Source organism: Mytilus galloprovincialis, chromosome 4, assembly GCF_965363235.1.
Source record: "Mytilus galloprovincialis chromosome 4, xbMytGall1.hap1.1, whole genome shotgun sequence".
Taxonomy (NCBI): Eukaryota; Metazoa; Mollusca; class Bivalvia; order Mytilida; family Mytilidae; genus Mytilus; species Mytilus galloprovincialis.
Genome location: NC_134841.1, coordinates 74,299,520 through 74,321,425, shown reverse-complemented (window position 1 = coordinate 74,321,425; position 21,906 = coordinate 74,299,520). Strand labels below are relative to the sequence as shown.

The window sequence follows — 21,906 nt, the reverse complement described above, 5'->3', positions numbered from 1 at the left end:
GAACGCTTGACGGGAAGCTAAGAAAAACCGAACTTGAAATGCGTAATTGACCTAGACTTTAAATCATTTCCGGAAAGGACCCAAAGTTCCGGATCGCGTCAATAGAAGTATTAAAAAAAATTTCTTCAAATTTAAAGCAATAAAATTTTCACAGTCGGGAGGATTTTCAAGGGTCGGTCGGTAAACTGCAAACAAACAATATTTTAATTTAAGCCTAAATATTAGGGTTCTAGCTGTTTGGACTTGATCAATTTCAGCTCTTTTCTCTTATGCAATACTAACCTTTGTTTTGACAGTTCCTTTCAGTGGTGGCTATCGATTATCAGGGTAACAACAGTTATGACCAAGATCAATTGTATATTATAAGAACAGCAAATGAAAAAAAAAGTTTTTTGGAGTTACCTTCATCAGGAACGTTGAAAAACAAATGAAAACCATGTGAGGCGTTATATGACCAACATAGTCTTCTTAAACAACGCAGCATGTTTAAATATTGATATTTTTAACTTTTCAGTGGAACTTTCCATTACTCATGATGGCCTGGAAGATTGGACCAGCTCTCTGCTGCGGAAACGTTGTAGTGTTAAAGCCAGCTGAACAGACACCACTTACAGCTCTTTATACAGCACAATTGGCTAAGGAGGTAAATCGAATCGTATTAGAATAATCGGCACTGAATTTTTTCCCGCTCTTGTTTTGTTATTAATCTTTCATTTAAAGTTTGACACTATTTCTCATTGGAAAAGCAAGTAGGGATTACAACATTGTTTCCCAGGAAAGACATGACTGCTGAAATAGTTAACTGTGACTATCATTTCTCATGACAAAGATCATCATTGTTTTGTTTGTATATTGTGGTTTGGCGTTATTTTACTATACATATACATGGGTTGGAATATTTCAACAGATGCATGTTACGCCTAACCTGGGTCTATAAATATTCTAAAACAACACTCTAATAACCGTTATATTTTAAGCCTGCAAGTTGACGAAATGCTGCAAGTATAATAAACAGTTGCCATTATGACTTTCAGTCCATGAACTCTTTAAAACTAGGCTCTATCCACCATTTTCTACATAAGGGAATGCTTGTACCAATTAAGGAATATGAAAATTATTGTCCATTCGTTTGATGTGACTGAGCTCTTGATTTTGTCATTTGCTTAAGTATTTTCATTTTGAAGATTCCTTGTATTTCGGTATTTTTGTTATTTTACTATTTTTTCAATGCATTAATAGAAAGGTTTAAACGTTGCAAATAAGTTAAAGTTTGAATGAGACTACTGTGTGTATTTTTTCAAGTTTTAAACCAATATTCAATACACATTGAGGTGTATCATGAATATATGATGTTGGAAGAGTGCACGTTTTATCATATTAGTGTTTTATGATTAAAAAAGGCTGGTTTTCCACCTGGAGTATTGAATGTGATTCCCGGATATGGACCAACCGCTGGATCAGCAATTTCTCACCATCCTGATATTGACAAGGTTGCATTTACAGGATCGACTGAAGTATGTATTACTTAAAGTGTTAACATATGAAAAAGCTAAATATGCGTGATAAATTTCATCAATAGAAAAAAATCAGCAGTTCTTACGTTAAAACATAGAAATTCATTTAAAATATACAAACGACGATAAAAGAAAATGACGGAATTAAACTCCAAACGCGATACTAGATGTAAAGAAAGAATACTGATACTCGTCACCTGATTTACATGAATCATCCGACATGCAAATCCCGACTCAGTAACAAAATGGCACGATGGCGAAAAAAGAAACAATTGGTAAAATAAGATTAGACGTCCAAGGATAACGATAACTGTTTTCCTTCTTTCTTAAAGGCTCATGGTTCCAATATAATATTGTGCTAAACAAACTTGTTTCAACTTTGGTAGACACCTTTACATATAAAATTACAAGGAAGGGTATACAAAAGTAGCACGTATCTATCTAGAGGACCTATAGTATGTAAGGATATATAGATCGTTTTGCCATATATGACTTTTTGTAGTGGAAGAACATACTAGTATATTGAAAGTCATATTTCCTTGAAAAATAGCTAATACTTTATCATACTATTTTCAAAAAGTTAAAAGGATTCGAAAGTTAAAATTCATTATAACTTTCAGGTGGGTCAACTTGTGATGGAAGCTGCAGCAAAGACCAACCTAAAGCGCGTGACATTAGAACTCGGTGGAAAAAGTCCAAACGTTGTGTTCGCTGATGCTGACTGTAAGTTGTTTTAGGGGTCTTTTAATTACAGCTGTGTTTCTTGATACGATGTAATCCGATGGTATTGGCAATTTGAGTTTTAATATCTACATGTATCAATTATCTAGTCACGAACTGTTTTGAAAACTGAGTCACATTAACTTATTCATAAATTTCATCTTCTATCAAAATCATCGTTAAAGTATATATTAAAAAATCAACAAATATTTTATAAATACTTTGTCACAGGTTAAGAAAGTTTGGTTGCTTTGTTTAGAAATTTAACGTCCAGTTTCAAGGTCAGAAAATACATTATAATTGCCCTTTTCACAGTCACCAAAAATGATTAATTGAGTAGTACCACTCGGAGAACTGACATTTATTCGGTAATTTATTCATTATATTTTTATCAAGATAGCCCCATTATTACTGACATAATGAGGAACACAATTTGGTGTTTCTTTTTAACGTGACTTAACAAAATATTCTTAAGGTTTGACCTAAAACGCCTTTTTAAATAATAATGAAAACCCTCTTTTTTTGTCCTCTGTTACATATTGATTTTAAAGTGTCAAAATATTTATCGATATAAATAATAATGTCGCCATGTCTCGTAGTAAAATTAAATTAGACAGAGTTAATAGATATTGAATAAACTAACTTTATAATGGGCATTGCTGTATTTACAAGTATGTCAATAATAGTCAATAAAACTGTTTCCTTTTAGCATATTTATTTTACTGCAGAATAGTTTATAACGCAAATTTATTGTACAGGTTGCGTTAAAAGACGTCTTATTTTTAAATAAACTGTTATTTTTTGGGAGAAGATAAACATACCCTTTATAATTTATACTATTGAACGAAGAAACTAATTTTGAATTCAATCGAATGTTGGGAAACTGTTGACTTCATAAAATGCAGTACACGTATCTTTTAATATAAGTGAAAAGTAAAATCACGAAATACTGAACTCCGAGGAAAATTCAAAACGGAAAGTCCCTAATCAAATGGCAAAATCAAAAGCTCAAACACATCAAACGAATAGATTACATCTGTAATTTTCCTGACTTATTCCTGATCAAGAGAGCCGTGGTGTAGTGGTTAGTGCATCGAACTGCTAACACAAAAGTTCCTGGGTCGATCCCTGCTCCGGGGAGAAAATTTCAGGAACTGAATTTTTGGGGTCTCCCTTGACACTATTTGCGAGTATGTTCTAGAGAAACGATGATAATGCGTCGGAAATGGGCGATAAATGGCTGACCTGTGGTAAGAGAGAGCCATATCTCTTGCACGTAAAATACATCCTTGTAGATTTCGAAAAAGAGCTGATAATGCGGCTACAAGGCAACACTCGCACCCACAAAGTGGAAAAGGATTAATATACGTTGCAATAACTTTTTTCCAAATGCACTATAAAGAAATATGTTTTTAAAAACTATTCCTGACTTGGTATAGGCATTTTTTTATGTAGAAAATGGTGGATTGAAACTGGTTTTCATAATAATAAAAAAAAAAAAAAAACAGACTTGCACCGACACTTTTTCTTGTACATTTATATACAAAAATATCACAAATATCAAACTCCTCGGTAATATTTAACAAAGGTGAAATTCATAAAAAGTGATAAAATCAATCTTTAGCCCATATCAATCAACAGAAAATATGAAATTGCTTAGTAATTTCCAGCTCATGAAATCATAACCAACTTTACTTTTAAATCAGACAATGACCCAATGTTGATCAATTTTGTATGTCCTTTAGTACCATTTGATTGTATACTCTTAAAGTTTTTAAACATCAACAAACTATAAATGATCACTTGATTGATATTTTTCGTTTTCCCTTTTTTCGATCCAAAAACAGTTGTATACGTACAGAAAACGAAATCATAAATGTTCAGTATGCATTTTACCAGTAAAAAATCATCAAAGATACCAGGTCTTATGATATTATACTACATACGCAAGTTTTGTCTGAATAAGAATCACTAGTGGCCTTAAAATCAAAACATTCGGAAGGTAAAAAGAAATACAAAATTAAAGAACCTTTACATGCATATATTTTGACTCGAATAAAATAATCTGAGGCTGTGTTTAGAGGATAGAGTCGCAAACTATTAAAACTAATAATTTCGTACATTCTCATACTAATGAAAAGTATGCATGTTTGATGAAAAAGAAACAAATTGCAGGTAAGTAAGACAAAAATATGAATCACAGTGTTAAATTAAGCAACCAATGGTAATTGGTGCTTGTACTAAATCAAAATGTGCACCTTATGTAAGCTTTCTATTAAAGAACGATAATCCAATCGAGGATGAGAAACAAAATGAACCAAATATCAAATTTATAATATCAGCCAAAATTTTGACAATTGTTCTAACAAAATTCAAACAGAACCCCTTGATAAATTAAAAAAAGAGACAGTCTATAAAACTGTCAAAATCATACCTTGTCAACCAAGGAAACGAATGAACATTGACTTATATTTTTACGAATGACAGTATGCTATCTTTATATCTTCTCTCATCTATACCTCTAGTGAATTGGTATACACTGGTTTTTTTTTATTTTATGTATCAATAGTGGATTTAGCAGCTGATATGTCTCACTTCGGATTATTCTTTAATATGGGACAGTGCTGTTGTGCTGGATCAAGAACATATGTTCAGGAAGAAATTTACGAAGAATTTAAGAAAAAATTAGTGGAAAGAGCAAAGAAGAGGCCTGTTGGGAATCCATTTGACGAAAAGCACGACTCTGGACCACAGGTGTATATCATTTTTTTTTATATACAACAATTGCTGAACAATTATATTTTAGGGTGCTTTTGTGTTGTGTTTTAGTTTTTACGAATGCGGTTATTGTAATCTACATATTCATATCCAACATACCTCTATTTACCAGCGACAGTGAGAATTTCCGACTTCTGCCCGAGACGAACTCAGTTTCAAAGCACAACTATTAGTTTATTATTTTTTATCAATAATAGTTATTGCTAATTTGTTTCTCCCTATGTAAGAATGGTATACTTGCTACTGGTCGTTAAGCTAACAACAATAATCTGTCAATGCATTTTTATTGTTACAATTAATCTTTAAAAAAGAAATATCTCACTTATGAATAAATAGGTTGACAAAGATCAGTTTGAAAAGATCATGGAGCTGATTGACAGCGGCAAAAAGGAAGGTGCAAAACTTGAATGTGGAGGAAAGAGAATTGGAACTAAGGGTTACTTCATCGAGCCAACTGTATTCTCTGATGTCAATGAAGATATGAGAATTGGAAAAGAGGAGGTACATTTTATCCTAAGAACCATTTCAAATGAAAAGTATGTTAATAAAGTCGGCACATCAATCAAAATAAAACATTAATTTTACACTATGTATCAAAAATGTTTAATTCAAAATACATATGTTAATCCATATTGTCTTTTCTTTTAAATTTTAGTACAACTGAATACTAAAGTAATTTATACTCATTTAATGTTGCATTATTTCCAATAAATTAATATTTTTGTTTTTTTAATTTTCCTTCCATAGTTTAAATATTTCTTTTTGAAAAAATGATGCGCCCGAAGCGCTTTTTGTTAAACTTATAGATAAAAAAACGAAACCATCTTAAAAGTTAAAGAAGAAAATTGATATGAATAAACAGAGATGCGGGTTACCCGTCAACGAGACCGCATTTCAAAACCAAAATAGACATTGGGCTATATACTAAATCAATTTATATATCTTCCCGAAACATTAGTTGGAAGAAGGTAATGAATGACCAGGTCTATTCAAAGTACCATCGGCATGGTAAAATTATACACGGACAGGTATCGTATACTTGAAACAAACGTGTTTGATAATGATATATAAGTAAAACATTAATGTAACTTTATAAAAAGTAAGGATTCAAATGCAATCATTATAATATATCAGTAAAAAATTGGGAAGGGGCATTGTAAGATGTTTATATCCAAACTGAATCCACTAAAACAATAATATTTAAAAAAAAAAATTGTTGACTTTAAAAAAAAAAAATCACTAGTAAATTAATAACTAGTAATTGAATATTGAGTAGGTAATTCAAAACAACATGTTATCATGCAAAACATTTCAAATATATACATTTTTGAATATTTCATGCTTATCCAGATATTTGGCCCAGTACAACAGATTATTAAATTTAAAACCATGGATGAAGTGATTGAGAAAGCAAATAAAACATCATACGGATTAGCTGCTGCTGTATTTACCACAGACATTAATAAAGTTATGACCTACACCAGTCGTGTCAAGGCTGGAACTATCTGGTAAGTTGTCCACCAAAGATATAAATGAAGTGAAGACTTACACAAGTCGTATAGATAAAATCATCATAGATACCAGGTCTAAATTTAGTATATATGCCAGACGCGCGTTTCGTCTACAATAATGGACCTGTCTTTGAATTTGTCTTCATTAATGCAATGCCTTGATTTATGAAATATTCAACAATACCAGTATTTGACTTCTGGAAAGATATGAGTGATAATGCTTAATTTCAGCTCGAATCACATGTAAGAATATCTTTTTTAAAATAGAACAGTAAACTTAAAATTTGTAATATAATAGTTGTCGCTGTAAATTAAAGCACTGGTCTTCTTAAATAGATACTTGGAAAAAATCTCGACAACGGAGGACAAAATCGTAAATTTTGTTACATCATGTTTACATTTTTGTTAGTCTCATTCATAAAATAGCAAAGTATCACTATACGAATACACTCATCAAGATTAAGTATGTACACCACACGCGTGTATCGTATACTTAAGAAAAGCTAGTAAAACGAAAAATTAAAAAAAGTTCAGGAAATATAAAGTACGAAAATTGAAAAGCTTCAATACTCTCGTCTGACTTACCAAATTACAAGCCTGGTATCTTTGATGGTATTTAAAAACCACTTGGTCAATGTCAATGATTCGTTCATTAGGGTATCCCAGTCTGAAAGCCAGCATTTTTTTGCTGACAAGAATATCATTGATATGCTTATTTTCTTTGAGTTTACTGTTTATGAAATGTTGAAATATTCGAAACACTTCGGTTTTTCTACCCTCAAGCATATTTTGCTTTATCCGTTTTGGATTTAAATTTTTGGTTTTTAATGCTCTTTAACTTCGTGTTTGAGTCTTGCCTTCAAAATAATATAAAACGAGCGCCAGTGATGAAGCAGAAACGCGCATCTGGCGTACCAAACTATAAGCCTGGTATTTTCGATCATTTTTTATAACTTATTACAACTTTTTTTTATTAGATTTGATTTCATAAAATATATTTTTGCGTGTGTCTTAGTTAACTCTAACGTCTGATGGCCTATTTGATGCTTGGATGTCGCCGTCGATGTAACAGTAAAGTTCATTAAGAAAACATGGATAATTTCCAATCTAAATGGAATAAGGCCCAGTTCAAGAATACAAATCATACATCATTCTTTTTGCTCAACCAATATGTATCTTTGATCCGCGTACTAATTCCAGTAGCACACACGAAAGCTTTATTTCCAATAACCCTTCATTTCGACTCCGTTCTTTCTAACTTTGAACTAGTCAATACGTTATTTCTATGCGTGTGTACAGAATGTTTGGAGTATAAATTATGTATGCATATTACCCAGTGGTCCGCATATATTAAGTCATTTAACTCTTTATCCAATTATTTGTCAACCTATTTTCATTTATCAGCTCTCATCATTGCAAGTACTGTGATAAAATAAAAAATGAGTGCAATATAAAAATAAAAGTGAAGACACTTAGCTAAAATTAAAGTGTTGATAGAAATAAAGATTTCGTTACACTAGATTAGGGTATTACATGAATAAAGGTATACTTTCGTAGACAAAAATGAAATGAGGATTGGTAGGGTGTATGCTTTATCTACTATAAGTAATTGAGAATTGTTTTAATATGATTTCGATGAACAAACTTGCTGCGACTTGCCAGGATAGGACAATTCCATGCTCTATGACCTCAATTGACCGCCAGACGTCAGAGAGTAAGACTTTCGGACTTATGTTTGCTATAAAAAAGCGATGTTTATGATGATGGTCGAACAGTACCAAATTTGCAACATGCTGAAATGGAAATGTCTATCATATGTCCTGTTGTTACAAAACTATATTTTGGTCATATTTATTTAGAAAGACCTGTCCAGTGCCCTACATACGCTGTAATGTTAGTTTGTATTTTGATACCTAAGTCATACTTGCAAATGTTTAACTTTACTCTGAACATGATGCAATGTATTTGTACTAACAACCGTTAAAACACTTGGAACTTTCAAAACTAATTAAGATATGTTATTTGTGACATTTATTAATTTTTCAGGGTAAATTGCTACAACATATTGAGAACGACTTGTCCATTTGGTGGCTTTAAGAAATCAGGAATGGGCAGAGAGCTGTAAGTTTTTTTAAAACCTTTCTGTTTCGTGTTAGTAATTAAATTAAAATAAAAATCAGTCCGTTGTAATTGGTGTTCAATTTTGGAATTCTTTGGATATTATATCTTTTTTACTGAAAAAAGTAAAATCACAAAATACCTAACTACCAGAAAAATTCAAAACGGAAAGTCCTTTATCAGATAACAAAATCAAAAGCTGTAACACATCAAAATAATGGACAACTGTCATATTCCGGACTTGGTATTGACATTTTCTGATGTAGAAAATGGTGGATTAAACCTGGTTTAATGGCTAGTTAGTCTGAATTTAAACAATATGGGCACAACTATCGTACATTTGTACAATATTTACTGGATTTTTATGCAGTTAATTAGAAAAAAAGTATAACATGGATAATTGAAAAAGGGGAAGTTCATTGAACTAACAAAATCCTCCACTAAATGTTATCAATCAACAAAACGAGTGGAAACCAAATGTTTTATTACTGACTAGGTACAGACACTTCCCAAAGATATGTTATAGAAATTTAGCTGAACCAATAAATTTCAGCAGGAAATCATATATAAGCGAAAAAAAAACAGCATTATGAAGCTAGATATTTTACAATTCATAATTCAATTATTATTTTTTTTTATACATTTCAGTGGAGAATATGGTTTACATCAATACTCAGAAGTGAAAACGGTTTGTATTGAGAAGTTTATACTGTGGATTCATTATTAATCGTTGGAAACCAATTTTTGTGGATTTTGTGGTTACCTTAAAACCATGAATTCCAATGTCCAACGAAATATAACTTGTAGACTTTAGCAAAACCATGAAATCAAATATCCACGAAAATGCAAGTGTTTCTCATTCCACGAAATTGGTATCCAGGAAAATTTAAAAAAAACACAGTATTATGAAATCTTTGAAAGTACATGTATAGCATTACATATTGAAAGTCTCTAATAAAAGACCACAATAAGAAATATTTTTGTCTAAGATGTCAAAGTTGAGACACGACCGTTCTTGATTTATAATTGTTTAAACTATTGTGATAAACTTACAGTTATATGTTTTAGATCCAAAACAAAACTCATTTATTTTTGAATTTGTTTTATTAGATTATTCGGATAGCTAACATTACTCAAATAGTGTTAATTACATGTACTGCGCGCTTAACTCTCACCTAGGCGCAAAACACTTTCAATACAGAACATTAATTTTATTTAAGTTAATCAAGTAATGTCACTGTGTCTAAACCACACCGGCAAAATTTGATCGGACTCGATGGTATCTAACATCCGGCACAATGACGGAACATTAATAGACAGAAGACAGATAGGTTTCTTCTTATTTTTTTATTTTTTTTATGATATCGAAGAATATATATACATATACAACTATTTTCTATTGTGATATGCAATATTTTCTACAACTGTTCTGTATTAACGGAGAAATAAATAAAAATGCACGTCAAAATGACGAATTGAGTGAACCTTGCCTCGAAATTGTTTAATTTCTCGTTAAATTGTTCAGGTAGCAATACACAGTTAGGAAAAAAACTTAAAATTGACACTCATAATTTTTTAACACCCTCTTTCCCCTCCTGTCTAACAAAGAAGGCTTTATATGTGTGTTATGCATGTATATACTTATAGAAAGAGAATCTTCCATAGATTTGATTTCTAATGGTCATAAGGGTGAAATATAATCCCTCTTGGGTGTAACCATGGCAACAATCTGCATTTCTTAGATACAAAATATAGCAAAAAAGGGGGGTGAACATGTCACAAAAGTCTCCAAAATTTGGTCTAAAGGAAAATTTCAATCAATTACAGTAATACCTTTCCTGAATCCATAGGTTTATATCTATCAAGTGGTCCCAAAAAAATCATATGCTTATCTGCTCGTTTTTCCATAAAATTGAATTGAAAAGATCGAGCGCAAAATCTTTGTTGATAAACACTACAATAATGTATGGACCTATGAACGGTACGGATAGGAAAATACGGACTGTCAATCATATAAATGGCCTATAAAACATGTTAAAAACAATTTTAATGTTCATATAAACCCACTAAGAAGGCTATATTATTCTTCAATTATCTAAAAATCAATTTTATTGTACAAAAACTTTCATATTTAAAAAATTCACAGGGGCCATAATGCGAAACTAAACTTCTAACTGTGTATTGCTACCTTAAGGATTAACATTTTTTTTCCCAATTCCACTTTAAATGGATTTCTGTTTTCTACTAGCTAAAACGAGCAAATTGGCCTGCTAGTTTTGAAAATCGGTTCAGAAATAAATATTTTATGAAGGTTAGCAGTTGACACTGAAATGCAACAAAAAAGTGATTTTATGAAACATGCCATGTCAAAGTGCATTTTCTCCTTTTTTAGTCAAATTTCTATAACTATACCTTCTAAGCCTGTCTTTTCTTGTTTAAAAACTTAAATTAACCTTAACAGTAGACAAATTTTACAAGTTAAAGCTATTTCAAAGCTCTAGAATGTCAATTTTGTTGTGTATTACCATACCAAAGCCTTGGTTAAAATTTAGTAAATACTGAATTCATTTATAATAGCGGGAAAAAATTTAGGCTTAATTCATGCTAAATTGTGACTTTATACTTGCTAAAATAATAAATTTGATTTAGTCGCATGAAAAAATATAAAGCGTTCCCTTCTAAGGTTTCTACATAACGCGCAATCTTCTTTTCCAAGGGGTAGTCAATAAAGTTTCAATTTATGACGGAACCACTTCTTTGTGTCAAAATGTCTATATTGGTTGCTAAGGACAATAAACAACAAAACTAACATATATTGTCATTCTAAAGGTTGTTTCTCCCTCAGAATTGTATCTATAACCTAGTTATCAATAGATTTGTGGTATGATTTGTCTAAAAAAAAGCAATTCTTTGCTTTGTCAAATGCCATAAGGTAGCAATACACAGTTAGGAAAAAAACTTAAAATTGACACTCATAATTTTTTAACACCCTCTTTCCCCTCCTGTCTAACAAAGAAGGCTTTATATGTGTGTTATGCATGTATATACTTATAGAAAGAGAATCTTCCATAGATTTGATTTCTAATGGTCATAAGGGTGAAATATAATCCCTCTTGGGTGTAACCATGGCAACAATCTGCATTTCTTAGATACAAAATATAGCAAAAAAGGGGGGTGAACATGTCACAAAAGTCTCCAAAATTTGGTCTAAAGGAAAATTTCAATCAATTACAGTAATACCTTTCCTGAATCCATAGGTTTATATCTATCAAGTGGTCCCAAAAAAATCATATGCTTATCTGCTCGTTTTTCCATAAAATTGAATTGAAAAGATCGAGCGCAAAATCTTTGTTGATAAACACTACAATAATGTATGGACCTATGAACGGTACGGATAGGAAAATACGGACTGTCAATCATATAAATGGCCTATAAAACATGTTAAAAACAATTTTAATGTTCATATAAACCCACTAAGAAGGCTATATTATTCTTCAATTATCTAAAAATCAATTTTATTGTACAAAAACTTTCATATTTAAAAAATTCACAGGGGCCATAATGCGAAACTAAACTTCTAACTGTGTATTGCTACCTCACATTGTACGGAAAGAAAGGTATGGGAAGATAGATACTGACACGGAGATTGCAAAACTTGTCATTATAAACACCTCAATACTTGTATTTCTGAGTATGGAGCGAAAGAAATGGGTCATGTCAAAATGGAAATGGTCGGTTTCGTCAATGTTTACCACCCGGTTTGGTCATAGATTTCACAATGCATAACCCGGTTTGGTCAACTAAAAAAAAATCATAATCGCATTACATTATAATTGATAATTTAACTTCAGTGTTAAAAAGGAGTTTTAGAACACAAATAATTTTAATTTTACTTTGCATTCAAAAATTTATAACAGCAGAATAGGTAAGAATGAAGGTTATACCGCAAATTGAGGTTAAAGCTCTCAAATATGCGTTTTCTATATGAATTGTGGAAAATATGTTTAAACTTGAAATTAGAGTTAAACTTTACGGTCTTAAAAAATCGAAACACACAATTGATATCTGATTTTCTCGTACAATAGGATGGACACCTTTATAAGTAATCTAATCATTCTATTTATGTAATCTTTTCTATGATCGTTAATAATAAATCTTTAATAAACAGTGATGATAAGACAAAAGTATATATGCATGCATAATCGACATAGAAAATTTATGTGTATAGGAAGAAAAGGATTACAACTACCATGCATCAAAGGTGGGTCGGGGGCGTGCAATCTATACGTCTTCTAGATTCGTCACTTATCTTATAAAGTGTATACGGTACCGAATTAAAAATATTGTAAGAAATAAGAAAACAGGGACACTCGCGAAATCGGATTATGTGAGTTTGATTATGTTTATTATAAACATTCTCATTGATATTTTTAAACAAGCGACACTAAGTGATTCGAATTCATAGCGTTTTGAACTATTTGCATAAAGCTGCATATGTCAAAAGTTAGAAGGTTTGCATTGGCGGATCCAGGGGGGGGGGGTCCAGGAGTTGGAACCCCCCTTTTTTTTGCCGATCAATGCATTTGAATGGGAGCATATAGTTGGAACCCCCCCCTTTTCAAATGGCTGGATCCGCCCTGGGTTTGACTGTAACATATAAAAGTATGGAACACAGATTTAACGATTCCCCCCCCCCCCTATTTGCCATATCTCCATTGCTCTTGCCCTTGACCTCATTTCTATATTATTTTTCCTTCGGCCACATGACGATTCATGTGACCGTGAACATATTTCCTTCATTGATTGGTAAATGTTAAGGGTTTTGTGTAGTTGGTTTTATTAATTAGAATGTGTTCTTGTCCGTCTGGCAGGATTCATTAGACCTCGACTTAAATGGTTCCATAAACAATTGGTTAAGTTTCTGTGACCATTTTTTTTTTTATCTTACAGACCTTCATCATAAATTCAATTGCGATCATTTAACCATTTGTGACATGTCAGTGCGTACACTTAAATAAAAATAATATGTCTTAAATTTTTTTATTGAAAAAAAAAAACCGCCAGTGAAGTTGTTTGCTATGTCCGGTCAAGTTAACCGGTTCGTGAAATTTGAAATTTTTAGTTGTTACACATTTTTTTTTAAATTCAAGAACGGTGTAATTTTGTTTGGAATTCTTTGTTGTTTTTAGCTCACTTGACCCAACAGGAAAAGTATTATTTTTTCATCACTTGGCACCGGTCGACTGTCGTTCATTATCTTTCAATACCATTTTTTACATAAATTTTCACATCTAAAATTACTAGGCTGCATTTAACAAACCTTATTTAAAGTCATATGTCTTTTTTAATTATAATTAGGGTATCTAGTTTTGAAAAGTTTACTGTGACCCCGCTTGTCAACCAAGATGGCCGTCATGGCTAAGAAATAAACAATGGGGGGCATGCAAGTGCATGATGTCAATTATTTAAAAACAGCCGTAGACATAGACAATTCGAAAGGGCAAGATGATTATCTTCAAAATGTTGAGCTCTATCATTTGTCCATTTACTATAAAATTTTCACATTAGTTCTTAAAGGAGTTATTGCATTGCCCTTAAATGACGAATTTGAAGTTCTTTTTATCAGTTTCTATCTATTATTTTCAAACATATATATAAAAGTCATATAGCAAAAATAACTTAGGAAGTCAAGAAGATATACAAATAAATCGACTTGGCCGATATCCTAATAAAACTCATTGACCTTTAATTAAGATTTTTTTTTTTCATTTCATTGCGTTTTTACACGCCCGTCACAATTTTGACAGGACGTATACATGTATACATCCGTCCGTCCGTACTTCTTTCGATCCGTCCGTTCCTCCATCTATCAGTCATTCTGTCCGTCCGTCCGTCTATCTATCCGTCTATCCTTCTGTCCAGCGTAAACATGTCACACCGTAACTTGAGAAAAGTTTATGAAGTTTTTATGAAACTTATTTCTTGAAATGGTCAAACGATCTGTAAACCTTTTAGTAAAAATCCAATTAAATCGTTTTGAGTTACAGGACTTTGTAAGTAAAACAGGACGGTGTGTTTTTTTAACATGTCGCGCCATATCTCAAAACGATTTATCATAATTGCATCAAACTTTACACACTTCTTAGAAATATAAATCTTAACTTCTGCATACTTTTTGTTGATGTTTTAAATTTTGTTTATTATAGCGTTATTTAGGGTTTTTTTGTAAAAAAAAAGGAGGGGGTCACATATTGCGATGTATCTCAAAACCTATATAAAAAAATATCATAATGTTAATGTTAAAAAAATAATTAGATATCAGTGTGTATTTATATTCCATTTAAAATTAGTTTGAAGATCAGTGAAATAACGGATACGCCTTTCATTAGGACACTGTGTATTACTATAATTACCTATGTAAATAAATTTAACAACGCCAAGTTAACTTTATAATAAATATATATTTAAATTCTTTCGAAAGACAATGTTCAGATCCGAGTTAACGTTACTTTTCATAAATTGTTGGTTTTAAAAAATATAAAAAACCGGGTGATATATATAGACGAAACCGGGTGATTGTGTAGAAACAACAATGACGAAACCGGTGTATTTTAATTTGACATGACCCATTTCTTTCGCTCCATACTCAGAAATACAAGTATTGAGGTGTTTATAACGACAAGTTTTACAATCTCCGTGTCAGTATCTATCTTCCCGTACCTTTCTTTCCGTACAATGTGAACAATTTAACGAGAAATTAAACAATTTCGAGGCAAGGTTCACTCAATTCGTCATTTTGACGTGCATTTTTACTTATTTCTCCGTTAATATAGAACGGTTGTAGAAAATATTGCATATCACAATAGAAAATAGTTGTATATGTATATATATTCTTCGATATCATAAAAAAAAATAAGAAAATAAGGAGAAACCTATCTTTCTTCTGTCTATTAATGTTCCGTCATTGTGCCGGATGTTAGATACCATCGAGTCCGATCAAATTTTGCCGGTGTGGTTTAGACACAGTGAATGTGAAGCACTCAAAATAATTTATAGCGAATAAAATGGTGATTGTGTTCATTTTAATTTGTCAAAATGAGTGTTTCATTTAGTAAACATTAAAACATGTATGCAATGCAGGTTGACAATACACAATGAAACAAACAAATAAACCTTCGAGTTAGCTCGCTTGCATTGGAAAAAAATATAGTCACCGGTTTATATTATTTTCAATAATCCAAAGCCTTCATATGATGTTAGACTAGTTCCCATTTTATAAAACATAAATGTTTTTTTAACTATTTAGGGACCGTTCAATATTTATCAGATGGATGGGCCGGTGCAAAATGGGGCGGGGCAAGCACTTTTTTTGTGGAAATATTTGGATGGGCAAGAACTTTTTTTTAAATATTTAGTGGATGGGCCAGAACATATTTTATAGGAAAAATTTTGCTATCAATTTTATTGGTTTGTAGGATATTTCTTTTGCGGGCACTCAAAACATGTCGCAACAAACTGGTAGCTTGGCTCATTTCTGTCAATTTTAAGGATTTAATTAAGGAATAAAAAGCTAGAATTTTCTGTTCAGACTATCTTTTAAATTATTTTGACCTTATAGAATACCAAATTGTTTAATAGTTTGGTGTATTGCGGTAAAATTTATGGATTTAAGTAATAGGTAAGAAAAAAAAAGCTCAAATTTTTAGATAAGGCTAAATTCAGATAGTAAACTTTAAATTTTTTTCTAACTTTTTCAAATCAACTTGGATTTTCCTAAAACTCTACAGCTATCTCATTTATATATTGATCTTATAAAAAGCCAGGTTGCTTGGTAGTTAGGTGTATTGCTGTTAAATTTATAGATTTAATTAATAGGTAAGAAAAAAAAAGCTCAAATTTTAAGTTTAGGCTGAATCTAGATAGTCATCTTTGATTTTTTTTATAACTTTTTTAAATCAACATGGACTTTCATAAAACTCTACAGCTATTTTATTTATATATTGATCTTGCAGAATGCCAGGTTGATTGGTAGTTTGGTGTATTGCTGTCATTCTTATGGATTTAATAAAAAGGTTAAAAAAAAAAAAAGCTCAAATTTTCAGTTTAGGCTAAATCCAGATAGTCATCTTTAAAAAATTTTATAACTTTTTCAAATCAACATGGATTTTCATAAAACTTTACAGCTATTTCATTTATATATTGATCTTATAGAATGCCTAGTTGTTTGGTAGTTTGGTGTGTTGCTGTCATTCTTATGGATTCAATAAAAAGGTTTAAGAAAAAGCTTAAATTTTCAGTTTTTGGTTATTTCAAGATAGTCATCTTTAATTTTTTTCATAACTTTTTCAAATCAACTTGCATTTTCATAAAACTCTACTGCTATATCATTTTTATATTGATCTTACTGAATGCCAGGCTGTTTAGTACTTTGGTTTTTTGCTGTCATTTTATGGATTTAGTTAATAGGTTGAAAAAAAGCTACAATTTTAAGTTTAGACTAAGTTCAGATGGTCATCTTTCATTTTTTTTATAACTTTTTCAAATCAACTTAAATTTTCATATAACTATACAGCTATCTCATTTATATATTGATCTTAAAGAATGCCAGGTTGTTTTATAGTTTTGTGTTAAGCTGTCAAATTTATGGAATTAATTAATAGGCGAAAAAGGCTGCATCATTAAAGTCAAAAACATGTCTGCCTATATTTGCTTAAAAAGACCATATCAAATTTCTTTTTTGAAAAGTAGAATAGATAAAGGGACATTGATATTTGAACTATAAACATGTTCTGTTATTAGGACAATAATTAGTAATTCAGTATATGATAATATGTTTACTAGTCCAAGAGTTATTGTCCCTTAATTTAAATTATTTCCTTTATTTTAAATCAATATTGTATTTGAGGCTGTACATATAAAATCAAATCTGTACATGTATATTCATACTGGTTTTGAAAATCAATAAAATGTATGGTTCTGATACACACATAGATACATACATATAGAATTAACTAGCACATTTTAAATTTTGTATAAAGTCTATTCTTTGATTTCAAGACATAAAAATTTAAAAACTTAAAAATAGAAAAAGAACCTAAATAATTTTTGATTGTCTTTATAGAGTTTTAGAGGGGCAAGGACTTTTTTTAAAGATTTTTTTAGATGGGCAAGGACTTTTTTTCAGAATTTAAAAGGATGGGCAATAACTTTTTTAATGAAACAATATTAAGAATGCACCGGCCCATCATCTGATAAATATTGAACGGTCCCTTATATCAAAGAAGTTGGACTTTGTCTATGACAAAAAAAAAAAGAACAATTACACCCTAGGTATTATCGTATTTTTTATAGAAATAATATATATGTAGGACTCTGAGCCGCGATGGTACTCCGAACCGCGTTGGTGTCTCTGAAGTGCGATGGTCCACGCTGAATTGTTTTGGTTAAGGTAGCACTCCACAGTTAGGTGTGTAGTTTCGCATTTTGACCCCTGTGGATTTTTCAAAGATGAGAGCTAGTGTGGAGTAAAATTCATTTTTGGATAGCTGATGATTAAAATAGCCTTCCTCTTGGGTTTATATGACCATTGAGATTATGTAATGTATGTAATATAGGCTGTTTTCTGTATGACAGTCCGTATTTGCATATCCATACCATACATTGGTCCGGCAATTATTGTAATGGTTTTTTCCAACTTTTTGTCGCACGAACTTTGTGATTAAATTTTACGAAAAAATGAGGCGAAAGACACCCATTTTTTATTTGATCATTAGGAAGATTAATGTCAACAGTTTCTAAAAAGGTATCACTCATGGGCCTTGAAATTCTAGTTTGATTCAAACTTTTGGGGGATATGTGACAGTTTCACCCCACTTTTTGCAATATTTTATGGTAAAGAAATGCAGATTGTTACCATGAATACACATTAAAGGAATTATATTTCACCCTTTTAACTTTTGAAAATCAAATCTATGGAAGATACTGATTACATACATATGCACATGTACAACACAAACAGTTAGGTTAATGTATTAGAAATCCAGGAATAGGAGATGATTAAACATTTTGTGGTTCATTTTTAATTTTATTTTCTAACTGTGGAGTGCTACCTAACACGCTGAAGTGCGATGGTAACACTGTGACGCTAACTTGTTGTTAGATACGCTGAAGTGCGATGGTCTAAATTTTACGTCTAAAGTACTAACTAAGCAGGGTTGCGTTCAATATCGTAGCGGCTAACCTAGCTGCTACGTAGATATTGATAGCATTTAGGATAGCTTTTCGTTCAGTAGACAAAAATCTACGTAGCACTACCTAGCCGCTATGATATTGAACGCGACCCTGGACACATTCAATTTTGTCAATAACACTATTAACTTGTACATGTCATATCATATCGAAGAAATTGCTCACAACACTCGTGTACCTACTTATCTGATATCATAACAGTTTTTAAGAAATGAAAACCATTAAGTATACTTATTCTTGACTCCTATATAGTGAGACGTGACGCTTTTTCTGTAAAAAAAAAAACCCTTGAGACGGGACGCTTCTCTGCTTATCATCAGGAATTAAGAAGTACACCAAGTTCGGACCATTGTTGTTTTTTGTTTAAGCAATTGCAGAAGATGAATACTGTATATACGCACAATAGAATTATTAAGATTGCGTGTTTTCTTACAAAGCAGGTTTCATCTCAAGACAAAATTAAAGCTACTTGATATCACGAAAACATTGCTGATGATTAATTTTATTTTATTATTAAGTTGTCCGCAAAAAATTATGTGATGTATACTTGAAGAGAAGTAAAAATTAATATTAATATCAATACATTTTGTTTGTCTCACAAAACGCTTTCGGCATGCATAATACATACTTTTACAAAACACTGGTTAGCTCATCTGCTGACCAAGATCATCTTTTAGTCGTCTTTTTCCCCATGGTTTGTTATCTGACTTACTTTGACATATTTTTGTAACCCCCACAAAACGCTTTCGGCATGCATAATACATACTTTTACAAAACACTGGTTAGCTCATCTGCAGACCAAGATCATCTTTTAGTCGTCTTTTTCCCCATGGTTTGTTATCTGACTTACTTTGACATATTTTTGTAACCCCCACCTTTAATGCTCATAACTGTTTGGGATTTGAATCGTTGATTTCATTCTGTTTCTTCCCTCTGTACATATGAACCTTCATCTAGGTAAACCATTATAGGTCAAAGTACTGTCTTTAACAATGGAGCCATTTAATTTAATAACGAAAACGTCACATTGTCCGAACGTAATCCAAACCCATCGCACTTCAGCAAAAGGACCATCGCACTTCGGCATAGATCATCGCGCTTCAGAGTGACCATCGCACTTCGACGTCCCCATCGCACCTCCGAGTCCTACATACATATTCACTATCCGAGCTAAAACAAGGAGTAACTATAACAGCAACTTTCAAAGTAAAAGTTTCATGTTGTAAACTATTATGTTCTCTTATAAAACATAAACTATTTTTGCATACAACAAAGATGATCTGAATTATGATTTATAGAGTAGTTAATGTATCTCCTAACAGAGAAGAAAAGAAATGGAAAATAACTTGAAATTTTTTTTTTTGTAGGTCATCGTTAACACACCGACAAAAGTATAGAAACTGTTTAAGCTGATTGATACTTTGTTATGGTGACACTATTGTTATATTGAATTAGTTACATTTTTATATCTAAATAGTATAAATGCACAGTTGAATCTTGGTACCTATTGAACTTATTTACATTTAATATAATTTACTATGATGTATAGTATCATGAGTGTTATATTATTACCAGAGCACATTGTATCATATGCGTTGTACTCAATTCTATAAAGAAGAGAAGACATTTTCTTATATGCAAATGTTTTTAACCTTGCAAGTTTTGTTATGAGCAATTAAGAAATGATCATTTTCACAGAAAACCTTAATTTTAAAGTCTGATCAACCCTGACAATTAAACCTTTAGATGGGTCTGATTTTCAATAACTTTCTTATATACATTGTTGATGTGGTGTAATATAAAATCTATACATATTGATTATTGTTATTATTGATATTTTAATTATGATTTTATCTTATTACTATTATTATTTAATTCTGAAATTATCAAATACTACAAAAGGGGATAAGATTGAGTATGTAGTATGAGATATGACATAACATACTTTATTCAAAGAAATTAATTTCATTTTTAAGTTTTCAAGGTTTTGCATCGTTATTTAACTGAATGGATCTTTTAATTATTTAACTTGTATTTGAATATTTATTAGAAATAAACGTATTTATCATTGTGTTGATTGGTAAGTTTTGCTCAGCAATGCAACAAAGAAATAATGATTGCAAATCAGATAACAATATAGCAAAGGATAACGATCTTCTTCAACTTTGTATTTGTTTGGCTTTTTAACTGTTTTGATTTGAGCGTCACTGATGAGTCTTATGTAGACGAAACGCGCGTCTGGCGTATAAAATTATAATCCTGGTACTTTTGATAACTATTTTGGTCGTTGTACTTCCAAACATTGAAAAGACCATAAATTTTACAATAACTTGAGGAGATTGATATAGTACAAACGACCTCGTGAGGTCGTGATTAAAGAAGTATATCTGCTATATTAGAAGTATAATTATTAACTCAACGAGTTGCAGCTATCAGGTTTAAACCTTTTCTACATATGAAATGCCTGTACCAAGTCAGGAATATGACAGTCGGTATCAATTCGTTTATTGTGTTTGAGCTTTTAATTTTGTCATTTGATTAGGGACTTTCTGTTTTGAATTTTCCTCCGAGTTCGGTATTTTTTGTGATTTTACTTTCTATTCGAAAATGATAAGCAAAATGAAAGTACAGGAAAATGGAAATTTTTAGATTCCATTTGTTGTTATCTCAATGACATTTAAAACTACAAATAGGTCGATCATAAATCGTTTGGTCCCAAGTCTCCGATGTTATCACTTGATCGATAGGTCATGCTTTTGAACTAAAAGGAAATATTCAGTTAACAAAAAATGTATAGTTTGGCGAATTTTCCTTTGACACTTAGATGTTGTTTTTTTTTTATTATAACGCGACTCCTTTATCCTTCGTATTAATGCGCACTTGAAGTTCAAATACGTTTCACCTTTGTAATATCAGTATTCAACTACTTAAGGCAATACATTCTGAATTCATCTAGAATGCATCGATTAATATTGAATTTGTTGTCTTGTAAGTAGTTTTCTCTAAAATAAAAAAAG

The 21,906-nt window shown here is 31.3% G+C and overlaps 1 protein-coding gene across 1 annotated transcript; it reads left to right on the top strand.

Moving 5' to 3' along the window:
* The first annotated feature begins 509 nt into the window (after window positions 1-509).
* LOC143072931 (aldehyde dehydrogenase 1A1-like) lies at window positions 510-20,962 on the top strand. Its single transcript, XM_076248101.1, has 9 exons — window positions 510-643; window positions 1,401-1,514; window positions 2,135-2,237; window positions 4,804-4,988; window positions 5,349-5,513; window positions 6,363-6,520; window positions 8,570-8,644; window positions 9,290-9,329; window positions 20,257-20,962. The coding sequence occupies exons 1-9, from the start codon at window positions 533-535 to the stop codon at window positions 20,284-20,286; spliced, it is 981 nt and encodes a 326-aa protein (XP_076104216.1). The 5' UTR covers window positions 510-532; the 3' UTR covers window positions 20,287-20,962.
* Window positions 20,963-21,906: the final 944 nt, after the last annotated feature.

What these genes read in the sequence shown, in the direction of transcription:
- LOC143072931 (XM_076248101.1), top strand. Translation starts at nt 533, where the DNA reads ATGATGGCCTGGAAGATTGGACCAGCTCTCTGCTGCGGAAACGTTGTA. An exon ending in TGTGTTCGCTGATGCTGACT is followed by an intron (nt 2,238 to 4,803) that starts GTAAGTTGTTTT and finishes ATGTATCAATAG; the next exon opens with TGGATTTAGCAGCTGATATG. An exon ending in AATACTCAGAAGTGAAAACG is followed by an intron (nt 9,330 to 20,256) that starts GTTTGTATTGAG and finishes TTTTTTTTGTAG; the next exon opens with GTCATCGTTAACACACCGAC.